This window comes from Bactrocera latifrons, unplaced genomic scaffold (genome assembly GCF_001853355.1).
Source record: "Bactrocera latifrons isolate USDA-ARS-PBARC rearing strain unplaced genomic scaffold, ASM185335v1 scaffold_44, whole genome shotgun sequence".
Lineage (NCBI taxonomy): Eukaryota > Metazoa > Arthropoda > Insecta > Diptera > Tephritidae > Bactrocera > Bactrocera latifrons.
Window position 1 is genome coordinate 811,695 of NW_017537090.1, and position 27,135 is coordinate 838,829.

The 27,135-nt window shown below is 37.3% G+C and overlaps 1 protein-coding gene across 3 annotated transcripts in view; it reads right to left on the reverse strand.

The window, feature by feature from the left end:
* LOC108972935 (serine/threonine-protein kinase NLK2) overlaps positions 1–27,135 on the reverse strand; it is a 255,837-nt gene that overhangs the window by 33,253 nt on the left and 195,449 nt on the right. For all 3 annotated transcript variants that reach the window (XM_018939866.1, XM_018939868.1, XM_018939867.1), the window contains exon 3: positions 9,803–9,932. In XM_018939866.1, coding sequence (XP_018795411.1) covers positions 9,803–9,932 — 130 coding nt within the window. The remainder of the gene's footprint in view (positions 1–9,802; positions 9,933–27,135) is intronic.

Consider the following 27,135-nt stretch of genomic DNA (forward strand, 5'->3'; position numbering starts at 1 on the left):
TACAAACAACCGTTATGTGAACAAAACTATAATACTCTCTTTAGCAACTTTGTTGCGAGAGTATAAAAAGAATCGAGAAAGAGTTAACGGCAGATCACGGCCAACAACATCAAGTGATGAGCAACACGACAATAAGGTGAAGGAATTGGGGCTTGAGAATCGACGATTAACAGTGGGAGATCTTACTGAATAGTTGGAATATCGGAAGGCTCAATGAAAAGCATTTTGAAATTTCATTCGAACTTAGGAAAAGTGAACGCACGATTGGTTCCCAAATCAATAAATTTTTTTTAAAAACAGCGTCGCGTTAACAATACTTTCCGACTACCAGGATGTCATGAATGGTATTATTTCTGACGACAACTTTTGGATCTATGCTTACGACCCCGAAACAGAACCTCAATCGGTCGAATGTCGCAGCAAAAGTGAGCCGAAGCGAGGTGTGGTGCACTCCAAATTCCTACCGATCGGCCAAACTGTCAACAAAAAATACTATTTGAGTGTTATGTCTCGTTTGAACGAAGCTATTCGTAAAAGAGGCCGGAATTATGGGCCAACCGACAAACAGTTCGAGAAGCTGATATCACAATAGACAGCCGAACGATTTTCTGCTCTACGTTTGCACTCTTCAGCAACTCGGTATAAGGGAACTGTTAGACGGCATTTAAAGCTGCTTACGTTCCGCTACAAACGAAACCATAGGTTTTCGGAAAAGTCAAAAGAACTGGTACGGTGTGGAGTGCTGTGTCGCAGTGGAGAGAAAACAGGCTGCCTACCTTACAGCGTTACAATCGACTACAACACGTTAGACACCAACGAAGGTTGAAAGGCGGAGCCAGACGTATTTGCAGACAAAAAAGAGAGATGCCGAAATGTGTGAGTACGCAGAGCTTAAGACAGAGCTAAAGCTCGAATATTCTAGGAAAACGTGCACCGGCTAAAGAAACCGGAGCATACTCTTGAAGAACGCCGAGTGGTGATCTAGTGACTGATGACCAGAGCATACTGAAATTGTGGAGGGAATTGTTTGGTAGTGAGCTCGATTACCCAATCAATGACGATGAAGTAGATTTTCCATTGCCCGACCATGAAGAAGTTCGAATAGCAATTATTCGTCTGAAGAATAATAAAGCGAGGGTAGGCGATTATTTGCTGCCCGAGGTATTCAAACACGGCGGCGAAGAATTGATAAGGCGCATACATGAGCTTCTTAGAAGAATATGGATGGAATAAAGCATGTCCGACGATTAGAATTTAAGTATGTTCTGCTAGGTCTGAAATATGTGCGAAAAAAAAACGATCCCTATTGGTTATACATATATTACATATCGTCACCTGAAATGCAAAATAACGTAACAACATTTTTGGCAATTTATAGTTTCATGAATGAAACACGAAATACATTGGAACATGAGTGAAACAAAATTTTAGTATTGGTTAAAACTGGTTTATATCTGATCGCAGAACTCGAAAATGTTGAACATATGTAATATTATGTATGTAATTCGAAGTAGTGAAGCGTAATTTCTATGAATATTCGCAGGTTTCGGGTTAATATCGATGTTCGAAAGATTCGAAAGAAAAATGGCATGCTAGATTTAATAAAGAAATCTTTCAAAAAAGTTCAGCCTAGGGAAAATAATACCTATTTGTATTAGCTGCTTCACATAACCCAAGACTTTAGTTCAAAATTATCAAAAAAAATCCCTTTACCACTTGAGAAAATATCTCATCATATCTAAGCTATCATATTTACTTTTCTGGCGACTTTAGCTATCCGCCTTAAGCATCAGTCTTTGGTTCGAATAAAGTCACAAATATTATGAACTGCAACTAATCGCTTTCGGCCATTTTAAAACTGTTCTGAATGAACAGAGTATCAGAGTATTTAAACAAATGCCAATCAGAAAGCAAAGTACACAGTATAAACAGATATATACTAAAGTATGGTATTATAAAAGCCAAAGAGTTTGGCTATGCCGAGCAGAGTCCAGTAAACTTCGCTGCCGTCGAGCCAATTTGATAAAGGAATTTTCAATTCGCAGCAAAACAATTCTACATAAATCTCATGGTCTCACCTCAGCTTGTCGTAATGAAGTAAAACAATATAGCAACAACAACAAAATAAGAAACATATATACATACATATGTACATATATTGATGTATGCATGCAGCAGCAAATAGCAAATACGTGTGGCAGACAGAAACAAAAAAACGAAAAATTTCAACAAAAGCAACAAAAATAGCATTTAAAAAAGTGAAATAAATAACAAAGTGAGGAGCAGAGAACACAAAATGAAAAGCCAAATACATTTGCATGCAGAATGGCGCTTCCCATTGGATTTGCTGTGCTGCATAAAGATGAGCGCGCAACCAAACCAAAAACAAAAACAAAGAACGCAAGAAAAAAAATAACAACAACAACAATGATAAGAATTTAGTGGTGAACTTGCGGCGCTGCTGCAGCAAAACAACTAAAGTACGACAACAACAGCATTCGACGAGTGTAACAACAACATTCAACGAGTGCAGCAACAACAACAGCCGCCGCAACAGCCTTGTGGCAAGTGTTCTGTTTGGCGCGCTGTGTGAAAGGTGCCTGCACGGATATACATAAATTTCTACATTAATAGCTTTGTACGTGCATGTGTGTGCGTGTGTGTGTGTGTGTGGTACAATGCGTCCATTCATTCATGCGCTAGCTTTTACACAGTGGCTGCCTGGCTGCAAATACTATATATGGAATCGCACAGGTTGCTGCAACATACGGCTAAAACACAAAGCTTGTTGTTGTTGTTTACATATTTTTGTATTTTACTATCTGTGTTGCATGCACGTAACTTGACGCTTTGTTTTTATGGGTTTGCGCGCGCGTGTGTATGTGTGTGTTGGGTTTGTATTATTTTTAAGCACTCATCGATTAAGACCTGACCTGTTTACGAACCCGCAGGTCTAACGGATGTTGATTACTTTTACGGCCGCAACGTAATGAACTATTTTTATTATTATTTACTATTCACCGTTGATTTTTATTTATTTTTTTGTCTTACTCATTTGCAGCTATTGAGTAATGCCATTTTCCCCGCAGTTGCGGCCAAATGACAAAAATAATTTAGTTTTAAGTAAAAAGTTAAACCTTTTACTATATTTAAAAAAAAATCGTTTCAAAAACATATATATTTTGGGCACATCTTTAAATACGGGTTATTTTATTTATATGCAATGCACAACTTTGTTGCACACAGAAGTTGTAAATTTTTATTTGCCACTAATGATGTAAAAATCCATCGAATCCACTCATAATAACGATAAACGAAGTATTTTGCTTCTGGTCTACGATATTAGCAGGATAGTGATAGCAAAGTTAAATATCGATAGCGGTCCAAAACCATACATAGATTCATTTTAATGGTATTTTTTGAGCAAAAATGTATTACGATTTTATCGATTGGTATCCATTATCGATTATTAGCCTGATTTAAAAATCAAAAATGTTATGCACCCAGAATTTTCAAAAAACTTACATTTTTTTCGCTCTAATCAATTGAAAAACTATTCAAAAATATAATCTCAAAGTTTCATTGGTATACTCCGAATAGTTTCAATGAAATCGGCCTCAGAACCAGTGCACTTCATGCAGCGGCTGTATAGGTACCAAAACTTTTAGGCTCGTTTCCTCGAAACCAAGTTTTTTATCCGGCCTTCCAAATTGCGAGCGAAATATTAAATCGATTTACTTGAACTAAAGCGTATTTTATAGACACTTTTATACTGCAGTGCGTGATAGAGCGCTTTTCCGAGAAAAATGGCATTTTGAAAGTGGTTTAATTATTTTGATGTTGAAAAGCAAGGGTAGAAATGGCAGTATTTAGAAAATCCAGGTCTACATCGCCAATTTTTCGAAATTCTCAAAATCCCTTTACTATACACTTGATAAAAGCTTCTTGATTAAAAAAAAAATACTTTTTTGTTTCAGATAAGAAACCTAGTCAGGAAGTTGACGGTGGCAAAAAATGCCAATCAAAGGGATCGTTGATATGTATATCTGCGATTTTTTTTTTTGTTTTTTACATCAAATAATTTTTATTTTGCAGTTCAATAATACCTTTTACTATATATGCAAAAATTCGGATGTGATCGGTTTTTATTCTCTTACACTAAAAGTGGAAAAATTTACCTTTATCTACGTTTTTCTAACGGTTTTCATGTCAAAGAAATCCATTTATTACAAAATGAACCATAAACAAGTAAGAAAGGGCTAAGTTCGGGTGTCACCGAACATTTTATACTCTCGCATGACAAGTTTCATCAAGATATCTCAATTTTTACTCAAGTTACAGCTTGCACGGACGGATAGACAGACATCCGGATTTCAACTCTACTCGTCACCCTGATCACTTTGGTATATTTAACCATATATCTGACGATATATACCGTTATTAGCAACTTTATTGCGAGAGTATAAAAATGATGTCCTCTGAATTACATGAAAATATCTGAGAAATTTACCGATATTTTCGGTGAAAAATTAGGTTAGGTTAGGTTAGGCACTGACTTCTTCGTGTTCGATATCAGTAAAGTTTTATTCCGCTATCATCATTGGTTCCTAATGTATATATTATACAGAGAAGGCATCAGATGGAATTCAAAATACCGTTATATTGGAAGAAGGCGTGGTTGTGAACCGATTTCACCCATTTCGAACATGTCATCAGGGTGTTAAGAAAATATTATATACCGAATTTCATTGAAATCGGTCGAGTAGTCCCTGAGATATGGTTTTTGGTCCATAAGTGGGCGACGCCACGCCCATTTTCAATTTACAAAAAAAGCCTGGATGCAGCTTCCTTCTGACATTTCTTCCGTAAAATTTAGTGTTTCTGACGTTTTTTGTTAGTCGGTTAACGCACTTTTGGTGATTTTCAACATAACCTTTATATGGGAGGTGGGCGTGGTTATTATCCGATTTCTTACATTTTTGAACTGTATATGGAAATGCCTGAAGGAAACGACTCTGTACAGTTTGGTTGAGACAGCTGTAGTAGTTTCCGAGATATGTACAAAAAACTTAGTDGGGGGCGGGGCCACGCCCACTTAAAAAAAAAATTACGTCGAAATATGCCCTTCCTAATGCGATCCTTTGTGCCAAATTTCACTTTAATATCTTTATTTATGGCTTATAGGTTTTCGCTTTCCGCTATTTTGTGGGCGTGGCAGTGGGCCGATTTTGCCCATCTTCGAACTTAACCTTCTTATGGAGCCAGGAATACATGTACCAAGTTTCATCATGATATCTCAATTTTTACTCAAGTTACAGCTTGCACGGACGGACGGACGAACGGACGGACAGACAGACATCCGGATTTCAACTCTACTCGTCACCCTGATCACTTTGGGGTATATAACCTTATAGTTGACTCTTTCAGCTTTGGGACTTACAAAGAACCGTTATGTGAACAAAACTATAATAATATGGAAACTCGTATTTTATGAATATTAAATTTTGCTACGGAAGTATGAAAAAAGTTAAAAGATTGCGCGAAGATAGCAAAGCTGATCCAAGATTGAAATACAACCACACTGAAACTACAAAAACAAAATTTTTATTTTTTTTTCTTAAATAGTACGAAAACTTGACAGATACTTAAATTTGATGCTGCAGATCCGGAATGTTGAAGTTTGTTGTTTAAAACACAAATAAAAAGCATTTTTACTTTGAAAGAAAAAAAAAAAATTAAACTCAGTGAACAAGAAAAAAGGTAATAGAAATAATGTAATAGAAAAGACAAAAAAGTTGTAAATTTTTATAGTTATGCTACACACCCTTCCACAATGTCACGCCCTTTGGCCAGTCGAATAGAAAGTTCTTAGTAATTAGTGTCTAATATTTAATGTGGTCACAACATAGTTTTGCTCTTCGCTTTTCGGGTAACAAGCAATCAATACAATTCTATGTGCTGAATGCATTCAGAACTAAAAACCCCTCAAAATAAATTAGTGGATTTAAATCATTCATTTTATTGCATTTCCTGTCCGACAGACAGGCAGCGCATTTGATGATAAATTTTCAGTTAAATGCACATACAAGCATGTGTATGTGAGAGAGTGTATTTTGGAGCAGGAGTTTGTGTGTGTGAGTGTTGGCTTCACCGCTTTTTCCGCTGCGTCAACTGCTTAATTGAGCCAAGCGCTGAGCCCGGAGTGCAATCAACCTTGCCCGACACAGCAAACCACAAGAGAAACCAAAAAGCGTTGAAAAAAAATTAAAAAAAAAAAATTAATAAAAACAACAAAAACACATTTATGATTTTTTTTTCAGCAAATCAATCAAAACGCTGGCAGCCAGCAGCGAAAAGAACAAACAACGGGCAAAGCTAATGCATGCGAGCATAAACGAATGTTGGAGCAGCAAAATGAATTTCCAGCATAAAACCGCATTTAACAGCATTAACAATGTGGCTGCTACTTGCAACAGCTGTTGAACTGCCACCAACGACAGCGAACCCTTGCCTTCACAATTGCAGCTGTGTATGTGTGCGAACATAAGCTCACTTCCATAGGCGCTCAAATGCAATTACATTGTGTTGCACATTGATAAAATTTGCCGGCGAACAGCCCTTCAAAAATGTGATTGAATTTTATAATTCATTCCCATGCGATTGCGCCGTTCGACAACTTACTGTCTGCTGCCGAGCTGAGTGGGCTCCAAAAATACTGGCTGCCTGCCTGCCTGCCCTACCTGATTGTCTCCGTTGCACGTTTCGCCCAGCCCATCCGCTTTGCACTCAACTACTGTTGGTTATCACTGTTGTTGTTGGTATAAACTTTATTGCTGTGGTTTCCCTTTTGTGCGTTGTACGAGTCCACATTGTTGTTGTTGTTGGCGTTGTAGCTGCCGTACACACCCAATTTTCCTTAGGTAAGCGTGCTGACAGTCAACCAGCGACCACATCACAGTCTATCAGTCAAGCAGCAATATGAACTTGTCTAACACACCCACAACCACTCCCGTCCGGATCCCGAAAGACCGCTGCCCCGCATTCATCATTCACACTAGCAGTGCAGGGATAAACTAAAGCTCAGCGGTTCTCCAGTCATTTGTTAAACAAAAGCTGACGACCTCGAATACTAAGTATGTCAAAAAATTTGTGTACGGAGTTTACGGAAATATGCCGGTCTACTACTATTTTATCAAACATTTGAATTTTCTCTGGCAGCAGTGTTATCTCATGTATTTCCAAAGGAAATCTTGCATGATACAATGGACCTTGCTGCTATTCTTTTATGTCAGATATTATAAACTCTTCTTATCCCCAAACCGATTTGATGTTTTTATTCATATACTATTTATTAGTAACTGTATTCAATGCGCCAAACCTTGACAAGTGGCCACTAAGAACCAAAAGCTAGCGTAAACCGAAGAGTTTTCAGAATTTAATAGGAATAAAGACATAAGTGTTAAAACCCCCTTGATGCCAATAATTTTTTTTTTGAGTCTCGATATATATAAATCATGAGCATGACGAGGTAAGTCGATCTAGCCACAAACGGTTATCCATCCCTACCCGAAACAGCAATTCAGTTTTTGAGATATCGAACTGCAATTTTATACACGTTTTTTCTCCCGAAGAACAATCTCATTTGTCCAACATGAAAATGATAACTTCTGAACACCTAACTCTAGATTGCCCAGTGATTTGTAACAGCAGGTTCAAAGCCCTTGGATCCATCTAAGCTCCTGGAATTGTTCAGACTTGTGGACCTTTGTGAGTATATGTGATATATGCGAGATCATAGGTCGCAGCGCAAAACATCAATTATTTTCTAGCTATCTTCTATATAACAGAACGACCGATATCAGACCATTATAGCATATGCCATGACATATGTCTTACAAACTGAACGATCGGTATAAGGAACTTGTGTGGAAAACTTTTTCATTTGAAGAGTTAAAGCAATCGTACAATCTCCGAAGAATTTGTTCACATCGAAAAATTGTAATATATATAGCCACCATTTTAATTGATCGGTTAAAATCAAGTTCTTGTAAGAAACATTTTGTATTTGAGAAGGGTATGATTGCGTCGGTGCAACCAAGGTTAACGATTTTTCTTGTTGCAATATATGCAATGGTAATAATTCTCGAATATTCTTGATGATGAAAAGCAAATCAACTGAGTTTGGAATGACAACACCAAACAGCCTCTCTTTTAAGGGGTTATATGCACTTAGAATTAAAAAAAGCATCTATTTTTGTATGTATATATATCGAAAAAATTAAAGTATTACTGGGATTCTCTGGTAGCAACTGCAAATATATATGTATATCGATAAAATTAGTTATCGATAATGAACAATAATCGATATATCTGCAAACGAATAAGCTATTATCATAATCCAAGCAATTACAGGGTATGTCCGGTAAGTAATAGGACTGAGTCGATTAAAAAAAAGTTATTGAGCCAATCGTTACAACAGAATATAAACTTTCAAAGTAGGCGTCGAAGCAGAGCTGTCAGCGCGATTTCCCAGCATTGAAGGCGTCACGGAAGGTATTCTCCAGAATAGCCTTGAGAGCCGAGGTGCATGCTGCTTGGGTTCCCTTTCATCGGTCTTTTCAGCCAAGGAAGCGTTGGGATGCCGGCCTTGGCTAGGTAGCTGTTCACAAGAAAGGCGGTGTGAGCCGGGGTGTTGTCGTGGTGCAACTTCCATGCTTCCTTTCGGAGCATATTCTTAAATAGGCATGAATATGTGATTGATTCTTTAAAACTGTCAACTGAGCCTAAACAATAACGATGAATTAGAATGTTTCTTATACTTTTTCGGAAACTACTACAAATGATACGCAATATCGTTTTTTTAATTTCATATTATTAAGCGCGCTCTTCTACAAATTTCCATTTGTTCGCACGCTATATTGCAAGTATGTATGTACATATGTGCAGGAATGTGTGTGTATGTGCGTGTGTTTGCTTGCAAAAGCGCATTCAATACATCAAATGAGTTGAAATGGCGCATTTCGAGCTGTAAGCGGCTATGCACGAACAGCAGCAAACGCTTTGTGTAATGTGAAAGCTTATGCGCCTATTGATATGCAATACAATTGTAAATAAAGTCTACAATTCAATTGAAAAGATGAATGCGAGCTGCTTTTCGAATTGCGCTGCAAATGTGTATTAAATTGCAAGCTATTGTAGCAAACAAATGCGCACACGCACACAAACATTTACACGTAGATACAACAACAAATAGCATGCACAGTAATAGAGCGTGCTGTCGCTGCCGCGTGTCGGGAAAACGAAACTCATTTGGCATTTTTCGCAAATAGAAAATGTAGCGCAGCAATGCAAACGTTTTGAAATTACAATAACGGGAAATTTCATTTATGCATGTACATTCGTAAATATATGTATGCATATGTATATTAAAAATGCATGCAGTAGCAATAAATTGCAGTGCTGAGCGCGAGTGCTGCCATATTTTTTAGCAGATTTTAATAAAAATATTAACTTTTCTTTTTTGGGAACATTTTTGGCATAATTTTCACGACAGCGTTTAGAGATTGAATACCTTAACTCAGCACTTTTGCGCTCAACGCTTTGAAAATTTCAGCTTTTTCAACATTGTATTCAAATTTAAAGACTTGCAACGCAACTTTTCAGTAGAACGCAATGAATAAAGCTTCTCATTGCATATTTACACATAACCACATAGCATACCGGTTATATTCCGGATAATTTATTCAATGTGCCGGGTGCATAAAGCAATGTTAAGTAGAATAAAATTTTTTGTTGTACTCACATTTTCATGCTTGAAAAAGCAGAGCATTTTCAATTCACGGAATACTCTTTTCGATGAGACCAGCGACTGAAAGACATTTGGAAGCTTTTTGAGTGCGACGCGTCGTCCATCGCGTGGATCTGTGACTGCCCTGTAAAGATTATGCAAAGGAAAAATTGTTAATAGAAGTAGAATGAATTTGAATAAGTAAATATTAATGTTTTTTTTTATAATATTTTCGAAATTTCATGGTTGATGTTTTAGTAAAAAATTATTTAATTCTAAAATAGATTTAATTAATATTTATAAATATTGAATAATAAAATAAATCAAAGCCTGGGTTTGATGGTCTGTAGCAGAAAAACATAAACTGTGATCCAAGCAAAGGTACATTTTTCAATAACCTTTTTTGTTTGGCATTTTATCATGGAAAGATCTGAACCAAGTTCACAAATCGTTCAATCTCTCAGCTTATGGCCAACATAATCGGCCTTCTGAGCATACTATTCGCAACACCATCACCCATCTTGTGATCCAGCATTCATTATTGGCCCATTTCTAGTTTGATGGGTATGTAAAGAAGCAAAAAAGCCGGTGGAGTAATCGGTTCATATTTCTTTAAAAACGATGCTGGTGACAACGTACCAATGGCCACTATTAACGCACCATGATAACCGACTATTTGATGCCTGAAATTGAAGCTCCTGACCTCGGCGACATTTAGTTTCAAAACGATGGCATACTTTTCACACATCGCATCAATCAATAGATTTATTGAGAGAACACTTCCGTGAGCAGATTCACGTTTTGGGTCGGTCAATTGACCATCAAGATTGTGTGATATCAGACTATTTCCTATTGGGATATATAAAGTTTAAAATCAATGCCTTGGAGCAAAACATCATTCATTCGCCAGTTACACGATTTTTAATTCAATGCAACTCGACCGATTTTGTTGGTCTCAAGGAGAAAAACATAAAAAACTAAATAAATAAAAAGAAAAAATGTCAAAATTTATTAAATCGTTCGTTCCTTATCGTTTCTTTGTTAAATGTTACAAATTAGTCAACTAGTTATATGTAAGTATATTTTATAGAAAATTGAAGATATTTCTGAAAATTTTTTCAACAAATATTTAATTTTGAAGGCAAAACGAATATTATAAAAAAAGGTTTGAGAATTTAAACCATCTTTTCTAAGTTTATATTCTCAAACGTTCAAACAGTGGCAAATTGTTTGCTGCTTAAGCGCCTACAACTATACAAAGCACACATATTAACAACTACAAGGCAAGCCGAAAGAAGTTGCCAAACACGTGAGTATGAAGAATTTAAATCAAATTATCCAAGCTAAAAAGTTAACGTAAACATTTAGAAAACAACAACAAATCAAGTCAAAAGAGTCGACTAAAGGAAAAACATTTGCAAAGCCCGTAAATATTTTGAAGTCTCGCCACACAAACACATACAGAAGCACATATGTACGGATGTCGTGTACGTATAGGCACGTTAGGCGCTTGCTTGCTGGCCATTTTTTAATTTCTTTTGTTGTTGTCTGCTAGACGACACTCAACTCAGCATATTTTGTGTTGTTTTTGTTTACTACTTTTTGCGAACTTACTTGGCTTAGTTCTTCTTTTTGAACTTTAAAACTGTAAACAAAATACTAAAACATTGTTTACATGGCGCCACAAAAGCACAAAACATCGGCGTACAAAAACAAAAATATGCGGCTTAACGCTGCAACGCGACGCAATTTAAGTCAAGACTCGACAAAATACAAAACGATGTCTGCGCGCTGCCGATGCCCCGCTGACTTCAGCGTCTTGCTCCTAACAAAAGGTAATCACATATACGTGACACACACACATTCACATATGTATTCATGGAAGCAAAGTGAAGTAAGTATTAGTATAAGCACATAAGTAGATACATGAATAAAGGCGAGCGCGCGCTGAAGTGCAAAGAAAGGACTTCAGCAGCGAAGTGGAGTTAAAATGAAACACAAACTGAATGGATACAGTTAGAATGTGTGCAGTAGAAGGGCGCGGCATGGCGCGGGGCATACGCAAGTGTTGTCGTCAAAACAAAGGCAAAGCTGGAGGTGGGGCACTGACTCAGTTAGAAAGGTAAAAGGGGTGGAAGAAGACGCCAAACGTTTAGTTCAACGAACTCACGATATTCAATGAGTATTGAGGAAGAATGACAAGAAGGAGTGGAAGGCAGAAGGAGAAAAATAAGAATACGGTTATTTCCTGGCTTTGAAAGGAAGCGGTGCGCAGCCAAGAGAGACAGAGAGATATGGGGAGAGTGAAGAAGAAGTTATAGGCATATGCTAACATGGCACAGTGGGACGAAATGGTGACTGAAAAACAAATTAAATTAAGTAAAACAAAACAAAATTAAATAAAATAAAATAAAATAAAATAAAATGAAATAAAATAAAATAAAATTTAATTAAATAAAATAAAATAAAGTAATTAAATAAAATAAAATAAAATAAAATAAAACAAAATTAAATAAAGTGAGCATAAAAAGTGTACAATATTTAAAAACAAGAACAGAAAATATGTTAACTTTGGGTGTACACAAGTTTTATACTCTTTACATATGAATTTTTTATAGCAAATAAATGTATAAACATGTGCTGGAAAATGCAGCCGGTTAACGGTCACCTAAGTTAGTTCTTCCTAGCCACGAAGCTTCATTTAAACAACCTTTAAAATATCTTTCATGAAGTTATGGAGATACCTCGCCAAATAAAAAAGGTTTCCATACAAGGACTGAATTTTGACCGATCAGTTTGTATGGCAACTGTGTGCTTTTGCACTCCGATCCGAAAAATTTCTTCGGAGATTATACCATTGCCTTAGGTGATTATCCATCATAAATTCCTTGAAGATATTTTGTCAAATACAAATTTTTTCCATATAAGACATGATTTTCATTGTTAAGATACAACAAATAAGTAGCTTCTTGCGGAAAAAAGGACGTGCGCGATATTTTAGACTGATATCTCAAAAATTGAGGAACTACTCCCGTCAATTATAGGCGCAGTTTTATAAAAAAAATATATACACAAAAAATATATTTAAGTTCCGAAAAAATATTTATTATGAGACACGAAAACAACAAACACACGACACATAAAAACCTCCCTTCGCCTACCTGTACATATAATATAATTATTAATGTTTCCATTTATTGTTTTAAGCTTCTTGCATGGCATTGTTTCTGTTGTAGGGGAGAAAGAGAGGGAGTGGTTGAAGTGTAACATGAGCTGCGGGCAGCGTGTTAAGCCTAAGTGGCGCCAATTCAATTGAATTGGGGAGATAAAAGCGAATATGCGCATAAATAATAAATTAGACGAGGGAGACAAAGCGAAAACGATGGCGCACACAGGCGGCTCTGAGGCGTTTGGAGCAATGTTTATAAAGGGAGGTAGTTCATGGTTGGGCGCTTTAAAGTATGCAACACTAAAACAGAAAATGAATTAATTTACTAAAAGTTCAGTTCAGACTGTCCATGGACATTTGTGGCATTACATTTCCTAGAGGTTTTGTTAAAGTATACATACTTTGGAGGTAGTAATAAAATACAATTTATTTATGAATTTTAGCTAAAGTTATATTTATACGAGCAGGCGAAATGATTTGTGAACTCCTAGTGGTCCGACGCTAGATTTTTAACGAGTTCTGCATAATATTTATAATTATTCTCTGGCTCTTCAGTGTGAAACTACGATTATTGTATATAAACCAGTAAGGAAAGTGTACAAAGTAAAGCTTATGCAAGAACTGAAGTCGTTCGACCTTCCCAAGAGAGATCACTTCGCTCTATGGGCACTAGAAAAGTTCCAAGAAGATACAACGCTTCGGTGAGCAGATACTTTCACGTTTTGAGCCGGTCGACTGGTTCCCAAGATCATATGATATCCCACCGTTAGACTCTTTCTTGTGAGGATATGTAAAGTCTAAAGGCAATGCTGGCAATCCCGATTCGATTCAGGCCTTGGAGCACAACTTCACGCGTGTCATTCGCCAGTTGAGTCGACTCAACGGATGGACCATCTGAGACGTAGCTGCGGGCAACATTTGAAAGAGATAATCTCCAAAAAATAAATGCCAAAGAATGTTTTTTCGAATAATAATAAAAATTCCCAAATAAATTTGAAGTTTTTATGTATTTTCTTTCAAAAAGTAGTAAACCACGAAATAAATTATATAAGGCTTACAAATAACTGGGAGCTTGAAAATTCTTATATAAGGTAAATAGAGGATAGGGGAAGTGGTATTAAACCGATTAGGCACAAGGATACACTGCTAGTAACAGGCGTTGTTTGAGTTTGTGTAAGATAACCTATATGTTAACCGATATACTGTAAGGTATAAAGCTTGAAACTTGAAGCTCGAAGACTTTGATATTAGTCTTATAGTGACCAAGGCAAGTTGTGACCCGATTCTAGCCTCTTTTGGCAAAAGTGCAAACTATTATCAGCAAACTAATAATAAACTTTATTTATTTATACAGTTTATTCAAGGATAGCTGACAGCTCTATTCATATAGCTTAAAGACAAAGAACATTTTGCACTCTAAAAAGAGTGAATACGCAACAAACGGAGTTGAACAAGGCTCATTACGAATGAACCCTAAAAATACGGAAGGAAAATGCTATTAAAACCAGTTACAAAAAAAAAAAAAAAATAGTAAATAAGAGATTAAGAAATAGCAGAGAGGGAATTGTGTCGTCGGGCCAAAAGCGCAATAGTGAGACACAAGAGCTACAAAGAAATACACATTTGTAAATGTACATTGTATGACACACATGAACTCACGCACTACTCAAACATATGCACATATACATATGTATATCAGTTCATATATATTTATGTATGTATCTAAAGGCATTCGCTAACTCTTAAAGCGCCAACGGACAATTTACAGTATCCGCCGCACGCCATGCATGGCAGAGTAGTTAAAAACCGAAATAAAAATGACAAACGAACTTACACGAACACACGCAAGTATGTATTTACGCAACTGCTGCATACTGACAGGCGCATAATGGCTGTAAACAATTGCTGAGTGCTTCCTCAGCTGCTACAAATGCGAAGCAACAAAGAGAAAATAAAAAATATGCAACAACAAAATGTGAGTAAAAGGATTTTCACATGAAATCGTCTCAAAGCGCTGCGAGGCAGCCAGCGGCAAACTGGCGCACGTGAGTAAAAAGGCATTGCGAAGTAAAAAGAAAAACGACAAATAAATGCGAGAAACCGTGTTACACAGGAAGAGCGTGGGCGAAAAGTCAGCAGCAACAACTTTAACACACTGCGAAAACGCCAACTCGGCGCAGTGACAAATTCACGTGGCTGAGCGCCTGATATTATGCAACAATTTACACAACGCTGTTGGCGCATTTTTTGCCGTTTATTAAATTACTTCATTTATTATACATGTCTGCACACACATTTGCACTTCCCTGCGTATTGTGCGCTTTTAACGCTATATGCGCCTAAATGTATACAGCAATTTTTTTCAAACAAAGTATTATTCATTTGCAATTTTCCAAAGCCTATTTATTTCAGCGTGCTTACATTAATTGTAAATACGCATGATACAAATTAACCAAAAAGAATAAAGATTTCAAATATTTGCAATTTTGTTTACAAAAATCAAGTTGTGAACGATATATACATAGATTCATACAAATTTTCTAATAAAAAGGTGAAAACAGTGCTGAATATTAAACATTTAAATGCTGGGAAATATTAAACAAATGTTTATGTTGCGATATTTTATACCGAAGAGGAAGGAAAGCAATAAAAAAGCGATAGAACAAGTAATAAAATAACATTCACACACTCACACACATACTCACAAGCATAAGCATATGTGATAATATTAACACAAGGACAGTAAAAATGAAAATCGTAATGGAAAATGTGCTGGACTAAGCATTTTAAAAGGCAAATAAAATGCTGCAAACACACACACAAATGCACTAAACTAACACACATCACCAACACACACACTCAAACACCAAGCGCACAAGTTGCATATTTGCCGAAGGAAGAATGGCGTAGTAAAATCTAAAATTTGCCAATTGAAATGCACAAACACATTTATCTCATGCAACAATAGCAACAAAAGATACAACAACATTACAACCAAGAAACAATAACAACATTAGGGAAACAAAAATACAACAACAACAGCACTACAACAACAATAGCGACAATATTGAAAGAAAAACTACAACAAAACCCTCACAACAAAAATTACAACAACGCTAGTGAGAACATAGCAGCAACAATTACAACAACAACAGTGCCAACATTTTCAGCAAAATCAACAGCAAGGTGGAAGTTTGATTTGCGCAAGTAACATGTGGCAACAAAAAAAAAAAAACAAAGTTAAATTCAAAAAAAAAAAAAATAATAATAATAATATTAAAAAAACTCAGTAGTTGACTGAAATCCAGAGCAATGGACCGCAAATTAACAACGTGCCGAATACATGTTGCAAAGGACAGTGGACGAGTCGAGTCGTAAACGAGACAATCAAACAGAGACGGACAGACAGACAACTCKTTTGGCATGAATTTTAATTTACCAAGCTAATTAAATGCAACAATGAATCATGCAATCCAACGATGTAGATACATATTTTTTGAGGGGGAGATCCAAAAAAAAAAAATTGTAAAAATAAAAACAAAAAAATTGGAGAAAAAATGCAATAAAAAATGTGGAAATACGAGAAAATAATTGAGAAAACTTTAAAGGGCTAATTGAAGCCACAAATGCCAGCTTCCGGCTGCAAAGTTGTTCATCACAATGAAGCAGATCAAATTTTTGCTGACCTTTGAATGGTTGTTAGTAATGCCGTTGTGAAGAAATAGAAAAAATGGTCATTCAATGCAAATTAAATAACATTCTTTAAAGTAATTTATTTCCGAAAAGCAGAATTTCTCTAAATATGGATTCTGTGAGATTTCAATCTAATATAGAATTTTTTAAATAAATATGGCTGAAAAGCTCAGGATTTGAATTAATTGTACAGGGATTTCTAATAAGACTGATATGATGTTAAGGAAGTTCAAATGTTTTTTATTTAATATCCGAACAGCTAAGTTCTGAGTATAACTTCATTCAAATTGCCTACATGATTTCATTTGCAGGAACTGTTGACTTCGTTTTCGCAACTTTCGAGTACTTTTCCCACTAAATCAAGACGTATGTCATGAATAACACATCCAATATTGACTTCTAAAGCTTGCAGGGGATCTGGTTTATTGCTATAGATCAAAGACTCCAAATAATCCTGATAAAAATAAGTTTATTTGCTTTAATTCACAAATTCTTGGAGTCCATTCAATGTCACAATTTCTTGAAATAATCGAATCTCCAAACTTTTTTCGCAAATGATTCGGTTGTTGCACATGCTGTGTGGCATGTAGCGCCATCTGTAGGAATCAGAGGTTGTCAAGTTCAAATTCTTCCAATTGTGGCCATAAAAATGGCTTATCATCGATCTATACCGCTCTCCACTGACAGTAACAATGTTACCAGCGTCATTTCGAAAGAAAGACCGATGATTCTACAAGACTAAAAACTACACCAAACTGACAATTTAGGTAAATGTAATGGTTGATCATGAATAATTAATTGGTGGATTTTTTCGCACCACAATCGACAGTTTTGTTTATTTACCGCACCAGTCCAATGAAAGTGAGCTTCAGCGGAGCAGATGATTTTCTTTTCTTCTTAAATTTTTTATGGTTTTCAAGTTGTTCCGAACCAAAATCAGTAAATTCATAATGTAGTTATGGTAGTCCAATGGCTTCAGGTTCTTGAGTGGGAACAGTTTTATACGGATGCAGGCCCAATCATTTCTCAAAATCCGACAGGTTATGGTTTGAGACAGTATTAATAATTGAGAACATCTTGTAATCTTCTAGTGGTTTTTTGTATTATTGGCACTTGAGCTTAATGTAAAGAGAAAGTACGTTCGTAATTTTCAACGCTTCGATGAATTGCGAACACAGTGGACGGTAGGGCTATAAAATTGAGAATAATTATATTTTACTTATAGCTAGGACTTCAGGATATGTCTAGAGCAAGACACCGGGAAACAATGGAGCAGCTCTTGTACCGCATTGGCAAGACTACACTGTTAGCATCCGGGGTCCTGACGGTATGATACACTGCAGGAGGTATCGATTGTGAGGATATGGAGTCTGTTCGTATTCGCGTCGTAACGAACTCCTTTTGGTATGGCAAAGGACCAAAATTATTCTATGCGTGTTTCATTGGCCAAATTGATTAACCTAACCTATAGCTAGTACTTCAATCAAATATTAAGTTTCATTATTAATCTCTAAAAGTGATTTTTCCTACAAGAGAGTCAACTGAATATACTCAACCATATACATATACATATGTATCTATGCAGGCAACCTTCTATGGCATACAGTAAATTAGAAAGCATTGCCTCAGCAAGAATACATGGTAATAAGCATTTCTCACATTTAAATTTCCTCTTGCTCATAAATTTTAATATGAAATCACAGCAACAATTATGCATCATCTATCAAAATTGGATTTATTTCGACAAATTATGCCAATTGCTGGTGTCATGGTCAAGCGAACCAACATATTCGAGGCATATATATTAGGGTGAGCCAAAACATATATTGAATTCTTGGGCTAAAATGAAGCTATATAATGAAGTAAAAGACAAGATTTTTGGCTTAATTTTAAAAGGTGTCGGTGTGTATTTAAAGTATCCTATATAAATTTATATGTAAAAAATCCGTTATCATTAGAAATAATACACATTGTGACAAAAAAGGTAAACGGAAATCAAAACACTTTTCATAAATACTTTTTTGGATGGATTTCGGGTCATTCAGCGAAGGTTTATCTCTTCGTTCGACTGAAAACGGGTTCCAATTTTAGCTTGAGGAACAAGAAAAAATCACACGAAACCAAATATGGAATACGGCGATCGATCGACGGTATTCATATTGCCTTTTTGGCTTTATACGCTGATGATTGTACGTCGGGCAATGGAATCGATGGCCTTTCGACCTTTCTCGCTTCCTCGCTTCACGGAACCTAACACTCTCCCTCCACTAAATCCACAGCGACCATGTTTACAAACTGGACGAAGGCGTACAGTCTGTACAGACTCATAATATTGTAGTCGATGGCGTTAAAATTTCGACCACGATTATTGCCAAGGTACATGGGGAAAAGACAAAGAAATCTTGTTGGCAACCCGCAAGGCAATCGGCCGACCGGTTCTTAACTACATGTCAGAACACTGCTGTCCGGAGTGTTATGGGATGCCTCTGGATGTTTCCCATCGAACATCTGCACAGTGAGGTTCTCATGCTGCCAGTTAAGGAGCATAATGAACTCCTTTCGAAGCAGTTTCTGCTGTGGTGTTTTAGTAGAAATCAGCTCCGCAATAATCTGCTTGAAGCGGAACTGCGTCCTAGGAGCATCAGAAAGCCCTTCCTCAACTGCATCGATGACATAGGACAATGCGTCGACCAGACTTCGGACGCAACTAACTTCAGACATGCACTGACTGCCATTTACAGTGGAGCCATGAACACCTTCATCGACTCCCTCTCAGTGAATGACGTACTTCTTGGGGTAAAACCCAAAATTACTAGAACTAGACTAGGACTATATAACCGATAATACAACAACACATTTGTCGTATAGGTGCAATTATAAGCATACATTTCATATTAGTTTTTTTTTTTTTTGGCTCACCCTAATATTTATATAAGTATACTATTGCGTTAGCCAAATCATAACTGTAATTATTGTTAAATACATGCAAGATGAGCGCTTTCAAATCTATAACACAACTTCACGTACACAACAACACATTTCCATACATATGTACATACGCTGCCATATCAACATGACTCACTCGAAGCATATGCGCACAATTTGTCTGTGCACAATTTGCTGTCACCGCAGCTGATGCCTTGCCAATGGCCAACTTTGGTTACACAGCAACTGCAAAAGCGCCACCGTTACACCCACACCCCCTCCTGCTGCCAGCGGCCGCTGTGTTAAGCACACAACACAATTCGTGGAAATAATCAAAGATCTGACAATGTGGCAAATGAGATTCGAAAAACCGGATAAAGAGGAAATAAGCAAAATTCGCAACAACAGCAGCAGCAACAGCAACAAAATAAATGAGAATAAAAATCAGCAAAAAGTGATTTAAAAACTTCACAGTTGCAAGCTGCTGCTCCTCCACAAACGCTGACGAAATATGTTTTGTGTGCTGCGTGTTTGTGTGGGTGAATCGCGTTAGCTAACCACTGCACTGCAGCTACTTTAGCCGCGCGCGATATGAGCTGCCACTTGAGTTCGTTGGCTGTGGCAGCTAGTTTAGTTGCTACATCAGCGTTTGTGCGGCGCGGCAAGGCAAATCCATTCACATGATGGATGACAGAGTGTTCATTGTCTGCGGCACTAACTCGCGCCTCGCTGTCGCCCGTGCGCTTCTCCGGCTGTTGGTCAGCACGATGAGCAGACAACCCACGGCAGCCAATCGCCGATCAGCCAACAACAACCAAGCGGAGTGTGGCAGAATTTGTGGAAGCTGCTTGCTTAGCAGCTTATGTTCTGCAGCGTGCGCTGTTTTGCTGTTGCTTTTGTTTTAACGTTCCTTTTCATTCGTTGCCTCATCTAACACGTGTAATAATGCGCAGCTTCTGCTTTCAACTTTTCGCTCACATTTCTTATAATTTATTTTGAGCTGAGTGTTCTTTTTTCTTCGAGGTGCCCGCATTTATAATTCTTTTTCTTGCTCACCATTTTGGCCATAACTGGCTTGCAGACGTGGTTATTTTTATTGTTGCTTTAGAATTCCTTGCTATTTTCCTTCGAGCCGGCTGGCTGTGCCGCAGTCCTTAGCATAAAACGCAGTTAATGGAAATTCATTTATCATTTCGCTGTGGGGGAGGAGTGCGAATGCTGTACATCACACCGTTCCTTGTAATCAATTTAATGCGCTACACTGTGCTACAAAGCAATTTTGAATGAGGTCATCTTATCCAAAACTAGTTAGTGAATCTGGAAAACATTTCGTTGAAGAAATGTGAAAGTTGCTATCAGACTCAGAGAATCTGGGTTCCTAAAAGAACACGTGCCTGAACACTCGGAAATCCTCACATACTTTGACTTCACACCGGATCACTTACATAGATCACGGCGTCGCCAAACTGGCGGCTACTTCTCTACCCATATACCGGCGAGCGAGTTGTGAGTGGGAAGAAGCTGTTAGAGGAGAGAGATAGTGTCTTCTTTACCGATGAGTTAAAGCTTGTGGGGAAGGGTGGTGGAGAGCTTTACTGTCTGGAGCCCGCTTCCTAACTATTGCAGTGTTTTCCAAGCGGAGGTTGCAACCATTAAGGTAGCAGTAGTTATCTTGTTCCGGAGTGCAGCCTCCTTCAGAGGAGTGACCATCCATAGAGATAGCAGGGCGGAGATACTATCCTTGAGCTCATTAACAATGTATTCAGGATTGGTTAGGCAATCCTAACCTCGCTATCAAAAGCATCGATCCTCTTTGAGATAAAATTGGTATGGGTGAAAGATCACAGCGGTATCGCAGAAAATTGTAAAGATGATGACCTCGCAAGGAGGGGCTCACTAGAAGCGCTATCAGTATAATGGCAGCGGATCGGTGCTCTCATATGCCGAATTCTCCGATAGACTAGATAGCTGGAACCCCCAGTTGTAGGGCTTTTAAGAGGCCATTGCTCTATTAGCGTCCATGCTGTAAGACTGGAAATCTTCGCCGACGCCATATGCAGAAGCTGTATGGAAGAAGAAGAGGTGGAAGCCTCTCAAAACTTCCTTCTTGACTGTCCTGCGTTTGGAAGTTCAAGACTTAAACACTAGAGAGTGTATAGCTTCAGCCATTCCACCGAACTGGAAGGGCTTATCGCCACACATCGTCACCCGGATTATTTATATACAAACTTTATATCGACATTATTCGACGTTTTCTTCTGAGTGTTGCAAAATTCGCCATAAACTTAATATACCCGGCTCAGAGTATAAAGAATTTTTGTATGAGTCATGAGCTTGACTGTAAGCTTCGAAGCTTAATGATGATGAGGTCAGTGTTTTGGAATCCTAATCTAGCTAAAATTCATAGCAAATTGGACATTGATCTCAAAGGCATACGCTTTTTATAACGTTGTGTTACATAGTGTAGCGCATCATCATCACTCAAACCAAAAAGGCGGCGTCGAAAATTCTTACAAGTGATAAAATTGTATGTGGTCATCTATCACTCAGCGACAGCGCACTCGACACGGCCCGCGAGTGGCCAAGTACATGCTCGTCGTACATTGTCGCGGCATTTCACGCTTTACGCTGGGGCCACACTTGATGGAATTCCCGAAGCCGAACACCACCCAACTGACAGACTATAGGCTACAGAGCTGATTGTCTTTTATTGCATTAGTGCCGTAATCTCGGTTCATTCATTTTCGTGTGGAGCAATAAAAGAAAATTGAAGGGTATAAAAATGATGAACAACAAATAAAAAAAAATTTAAAAAAATGTAGATAAATCATATGAGGCAAAGGAAAACATGTTTTATATGCAAACATATGTAAGTAAAAAAAACCAAAGGCAAGCAAGCACTGGCGCAAGGTAGGGTAATATAAAGAATCACTAAAATAATGTGTCATTATTTAAGCATTGAAAAAGTCTGAATGCGAGCACTTAGCGAGAGCGTGTGCATGTGTATGTGTGGCTGAGTGTAATAGAAATGCTTCACACACGACAAACGCAAATCAATCATGCTGCATGCCACACTATCAATGTGCATGAGTGCGTGCCGTTCTCGCAATGCTCTTAATGCACTCATTCGCCGGCCTTTCTTGCTCGATTTCTTCCACACGCAGTGGCCGTTAACTGTCTTTTGTCTAGGTTCTGGGGTGATTTGCCGGCCGGCCGGTCAATCAGATGCTTTTGACATGCCTAAATGACGTACGGTTAATCTGGTTAATTGACCGACCGCCTGTTTGGGTATTACATTAGTATCTCTCTATGTATCTGTGCTTCTCTCCGTTCGTCCCTCCGCTGGACCGCCAGCTTGGTACCGCAGTAAAATTAACAAATAACCAGCACAAATTGATAATTCAGCACAAAAACCAAATGTGGTTAAGTGTTTTTATATGTTTATATATGTGTGAGTGTGCAAATGTGTATGTTGTATGCACTCAGGTGGTATCGTTTTAATGATTTCCTTGCGTTTCTTGAGACTTGTCAGTGAGAAATGTTCAATTTAGTCACGCATTATTAACAATTGTTGTCGCTGATTATAAATTATAGCAACACGCGTATGGTTGTTGTTGTTGTAATTTGTACGAGAAATGCGTTGCTTTGTACAGCACATGTATACACATACATATAATATATACTTGTATGAGTAATAATCCAGTTTTTAGAGTAAAAAAATGTGAACTTTATGGCTCAGTCGTGATGTTTATGGGAAAATTAGTGCTGAGCTATAAATTTAAATTAGAAAACATTTAAAACTACTGTATACAATAAACTGCTTTTCATAAAAAATATAATTAACAATTAAATTCCACTCTATTCCGGGTGAAGCGAAATATTAGACATGCTCTCACTTTGTAGGCATTTAAAATATAGATGAAATAAAGGGTGATTTTTCACGACGAGATTAGAAACATATTCAATATATCTTAGTTTTGACTCAGTTTACAGCTTGCAAGGATGGACAGACAGAGCCTTTGCACAATGTATTTTGATTACAACTATATGTGTAAAAGGACTAGTTGTGTTGTATACAAAGCTTGCTGAGCAGCACTACTAATGGATTGTGATAAAAAAGTGCCCGGAAATTGTAATCAAATTCCTATATTTCAAATAGTAGAAGCAACAGAAGCGTTGCAACTGTTGGAAAAGCCTTACGGTGATTTGATTTTATCAAAAACACAAGCCGACGCGTGGTACAAAGCCTTCAAAGACGACCGAGAGATCGTTGAAGACATGCCTCGTTCTGGACGACCTTCGACCTCTTCAACTGAATAAAAATTAAAAAAAAAAGTCTAGGATGTAGAGCTTGAAAATCGTCAGGCAAGTGTTACAGGTATGGAAAGAGAGCTCGATATCTTTCGGGAGTCCGTTCGAATGAATTTGGTGGGTATTTTATGTATGAAACGCATTATTGTCCGACTATTCCAGATTTGGATTTTTTTTAAAGAGAATGGCGTAAACAGGTCTCATTGGACATGCTTGATCGTGCGTATTCCGCTCCCACATTCATAAAGAGCTTTACAACTACCGCGTCGACATGGGTTTATGACTTTTACATGCAGACAACAATCAGCGAAATGAAGGGGAGAAAAACGAGCCGAAACCAAATAAACCACGTCAAATCCGCTCAAAAATCAAGGCGACGCTCATTGTTCTCTTCGATATGCAGGGTTTGGTGCATCATGAATATGTTCCGAAGGGACAGAGAGTTAATAAGGACCTCCATTAGGCCATATTGAGTTGTTTGCGGAAGAACATCCGGCGAAAACGGTCGGGATTGTGGGTGAACAATTCATGGATTTTACACGATGACAATGCACCATCGCATCGAGCCACGATTGTGACCGTATTTAAAGCCAAAAACGCAATGAATACCATCGACAAACCACCGTATTGACCAGATTTCGCTTTGTGTGATTTTTTTTTTTTTGGGTTTTTTTTGTTCCAAAACTTAAGTTGAACCCGTTTTCAATCCATCGAAGAGATAAAACAAAAGACGCTGAAGAAGCTGAGGGCCATCGCAAAAGGTGCTTATGAAAAGTGCTTCGAGGACTGGAAAAATCGTTGGCATACGTGTATAGCATCTGGTAGGAATGATGAATAGTTAAATATTTTGAGTTTTATTTACAATTTCCGAATGCTTTTTTGTCATAATATATTATATATAAACAAGCAGCGTGATGAGCTGAGTGGATTTATTTGTGCAGGTCTGTCAGATTGTAAAAATGCAAATTAGTCTCTTAGTTTTTGAGACATCGATCTGAAAATTCGTTTTCTCCCCAAGAAGGTGCTCACTCGTCGGAACGGCCGTTATCGGAACACTGTAGCATTAGCTGTCATACAAACTGATCGATTGCCCTTGTAGGGAAACCTTTTTTCAAACCAAAAAAATAAGGTAAACGAAAATGCATGAAAATTCGAATTATTGAGGGAGTAAAAATTCGTGGTGTAGAAAAATTAAAATTTCGTTGTACAGTAGTTCGTAATAAAGAAGTTGGTTGATATGTATTTATTTTTCAGCAAAAATATTAAATTAACTATAACTACAGCTACAGAGCTTTAATTATGTACATGTATATATGCTTTAAAGAACACTTAAAGTTAAGAAAAAATTCATTTTGAATTTTCAACATCCTCCAAATGAGCCCCAAAAGTTTTCATCGCACACTCTGAAAGCCAAAACATACAAACAAACGCAAACACATACAATGAGCGCGGGTAATACGTATAAATTAAGCGCAGCTTTGTCGACTCAGCGAATGAGCGGAACAAAACAAAAGTGCCAAATGTGCGAATGAACGATATTATGATAAGAAAATTCCGCCAAACAAAAAGGTGAATTCTGACAAATACAGTCAGGTATTATGCGCTAAATGTGGGCAACAGACACAAACACATATGTACATTAATTAATTAATTCGAAATCACGTATTAAAATGCAAAATGACAAGGAAATTGAAACAATTCCAGGAAAAACAAAATTATTTTATATTAAAGCGTTTCTTGAATATCATTAAAACACGCACACAAAGGAAATGGAAATGAGTGCGCAGAAGACAGAAGCTAGCAGGAGCAGGATGTGATAGCAGGGTGTGGAAGACAAATCGTCGTTGACTTAAATGGCTTTTAATTAATGATTATGATGCTGACAAGCAGAACAGGATGACAAATACCAGGAAGGACACGGACAATATGACAAAAAAGTGTCAGCGGGAGGGAGAGGGAGGTCGAGCGAGAAAGGGGTGGAAAATTAAATGGCATCAACATTTGAATACACATATGCATATGTGTGTGTATATATTTCAGCGAAAGGCGGCAGATTTGCCAAGCAGTTGGGCATAATTTTTGGAAGGACAAAAATTCGAGAGCAGAAGCACAACAACAGGGCGAACAAATAAGCCTAACGGATTTAAAATGTTCGTGAATGCTTCTACAAACACACACATACATACACACATACACATACACACATATGTAAAAATGAAATGTAAAACAAGCCATGTACAATTTTGAAAATACAACGAAACCGGGGAGCAACAGCAAGCAAGCCAGTAGCAACTGAAGGGGGATGCATGTTAAGCAAATTGTGTGAAAGAAATATTAAAATGAAATTTTACTGAAAATTGTAGTGAAAATGTTGACATTGTTAACTGTGTCGTGAGTGTGTCGCACATCTAAGTACGAACAAAAGTGTGCAAATAAAGAAAATATATACATACATACTATGCAGTTAAATATATGATAAAAAGGGTGCCAGTTAAGCACAGGTGCAAACGCACAAGCGAGGGATGATTAAATGAAAGCTCATGCGTAAGCTTAAGGTGGCAGACTATGTGAATGTGGAATATGCAGAAATTTATTTATTTTTTTCTTCTGAACTTTCATTCACAAGAAGTGTCCTTCAGCAACGAAGCATAGCAGTTGCACAGAGGGGCGCGCTTGTGTCAAGTGTTTGCAAATTCAAGTGGGGTCGATAGAACAAAAAGGCCCAATTTTAATATGAAAAATGTACTTAGCTGGTGTGTTGCATACTTTTGTGCTGGGTGAGTGCGTTAAACAAACTGCGGAGAATTAGAAATATTATTAGAGGCTTTTGGCATTTCGGGTAAATTGCATGTGGGTTTCGGTTGAGTACAGTTACTGTAAGCGAGATCATTTTAATTTCTAATGCATACGTAACAAGGGAACCATACTCATACTGATATTTACTGCGAAAAAATTTATAATACGAATTTGTTTAACTTTGTTTGTTAGTTTGACGCAATATTTACAATTATAAAGCACGGAAAGCACAAATAGTTCTACAAACCGGTTAAGGCAGCCGGAATATACAGATATAGCTAAAAAAAAACAAGGTCAAAATAACACTATACATAGATTTGGTACTATAGACGGGTCTGCTTAATCGGAATGGACACGGCTTTTTATCCAGGCTGACAACTCAGCAACATTTCTAAAAATTAAAGCGGAGTATTTTTTGAAAAAAAAAAAACAGGTCTAATTTCTTAAAAAAAAG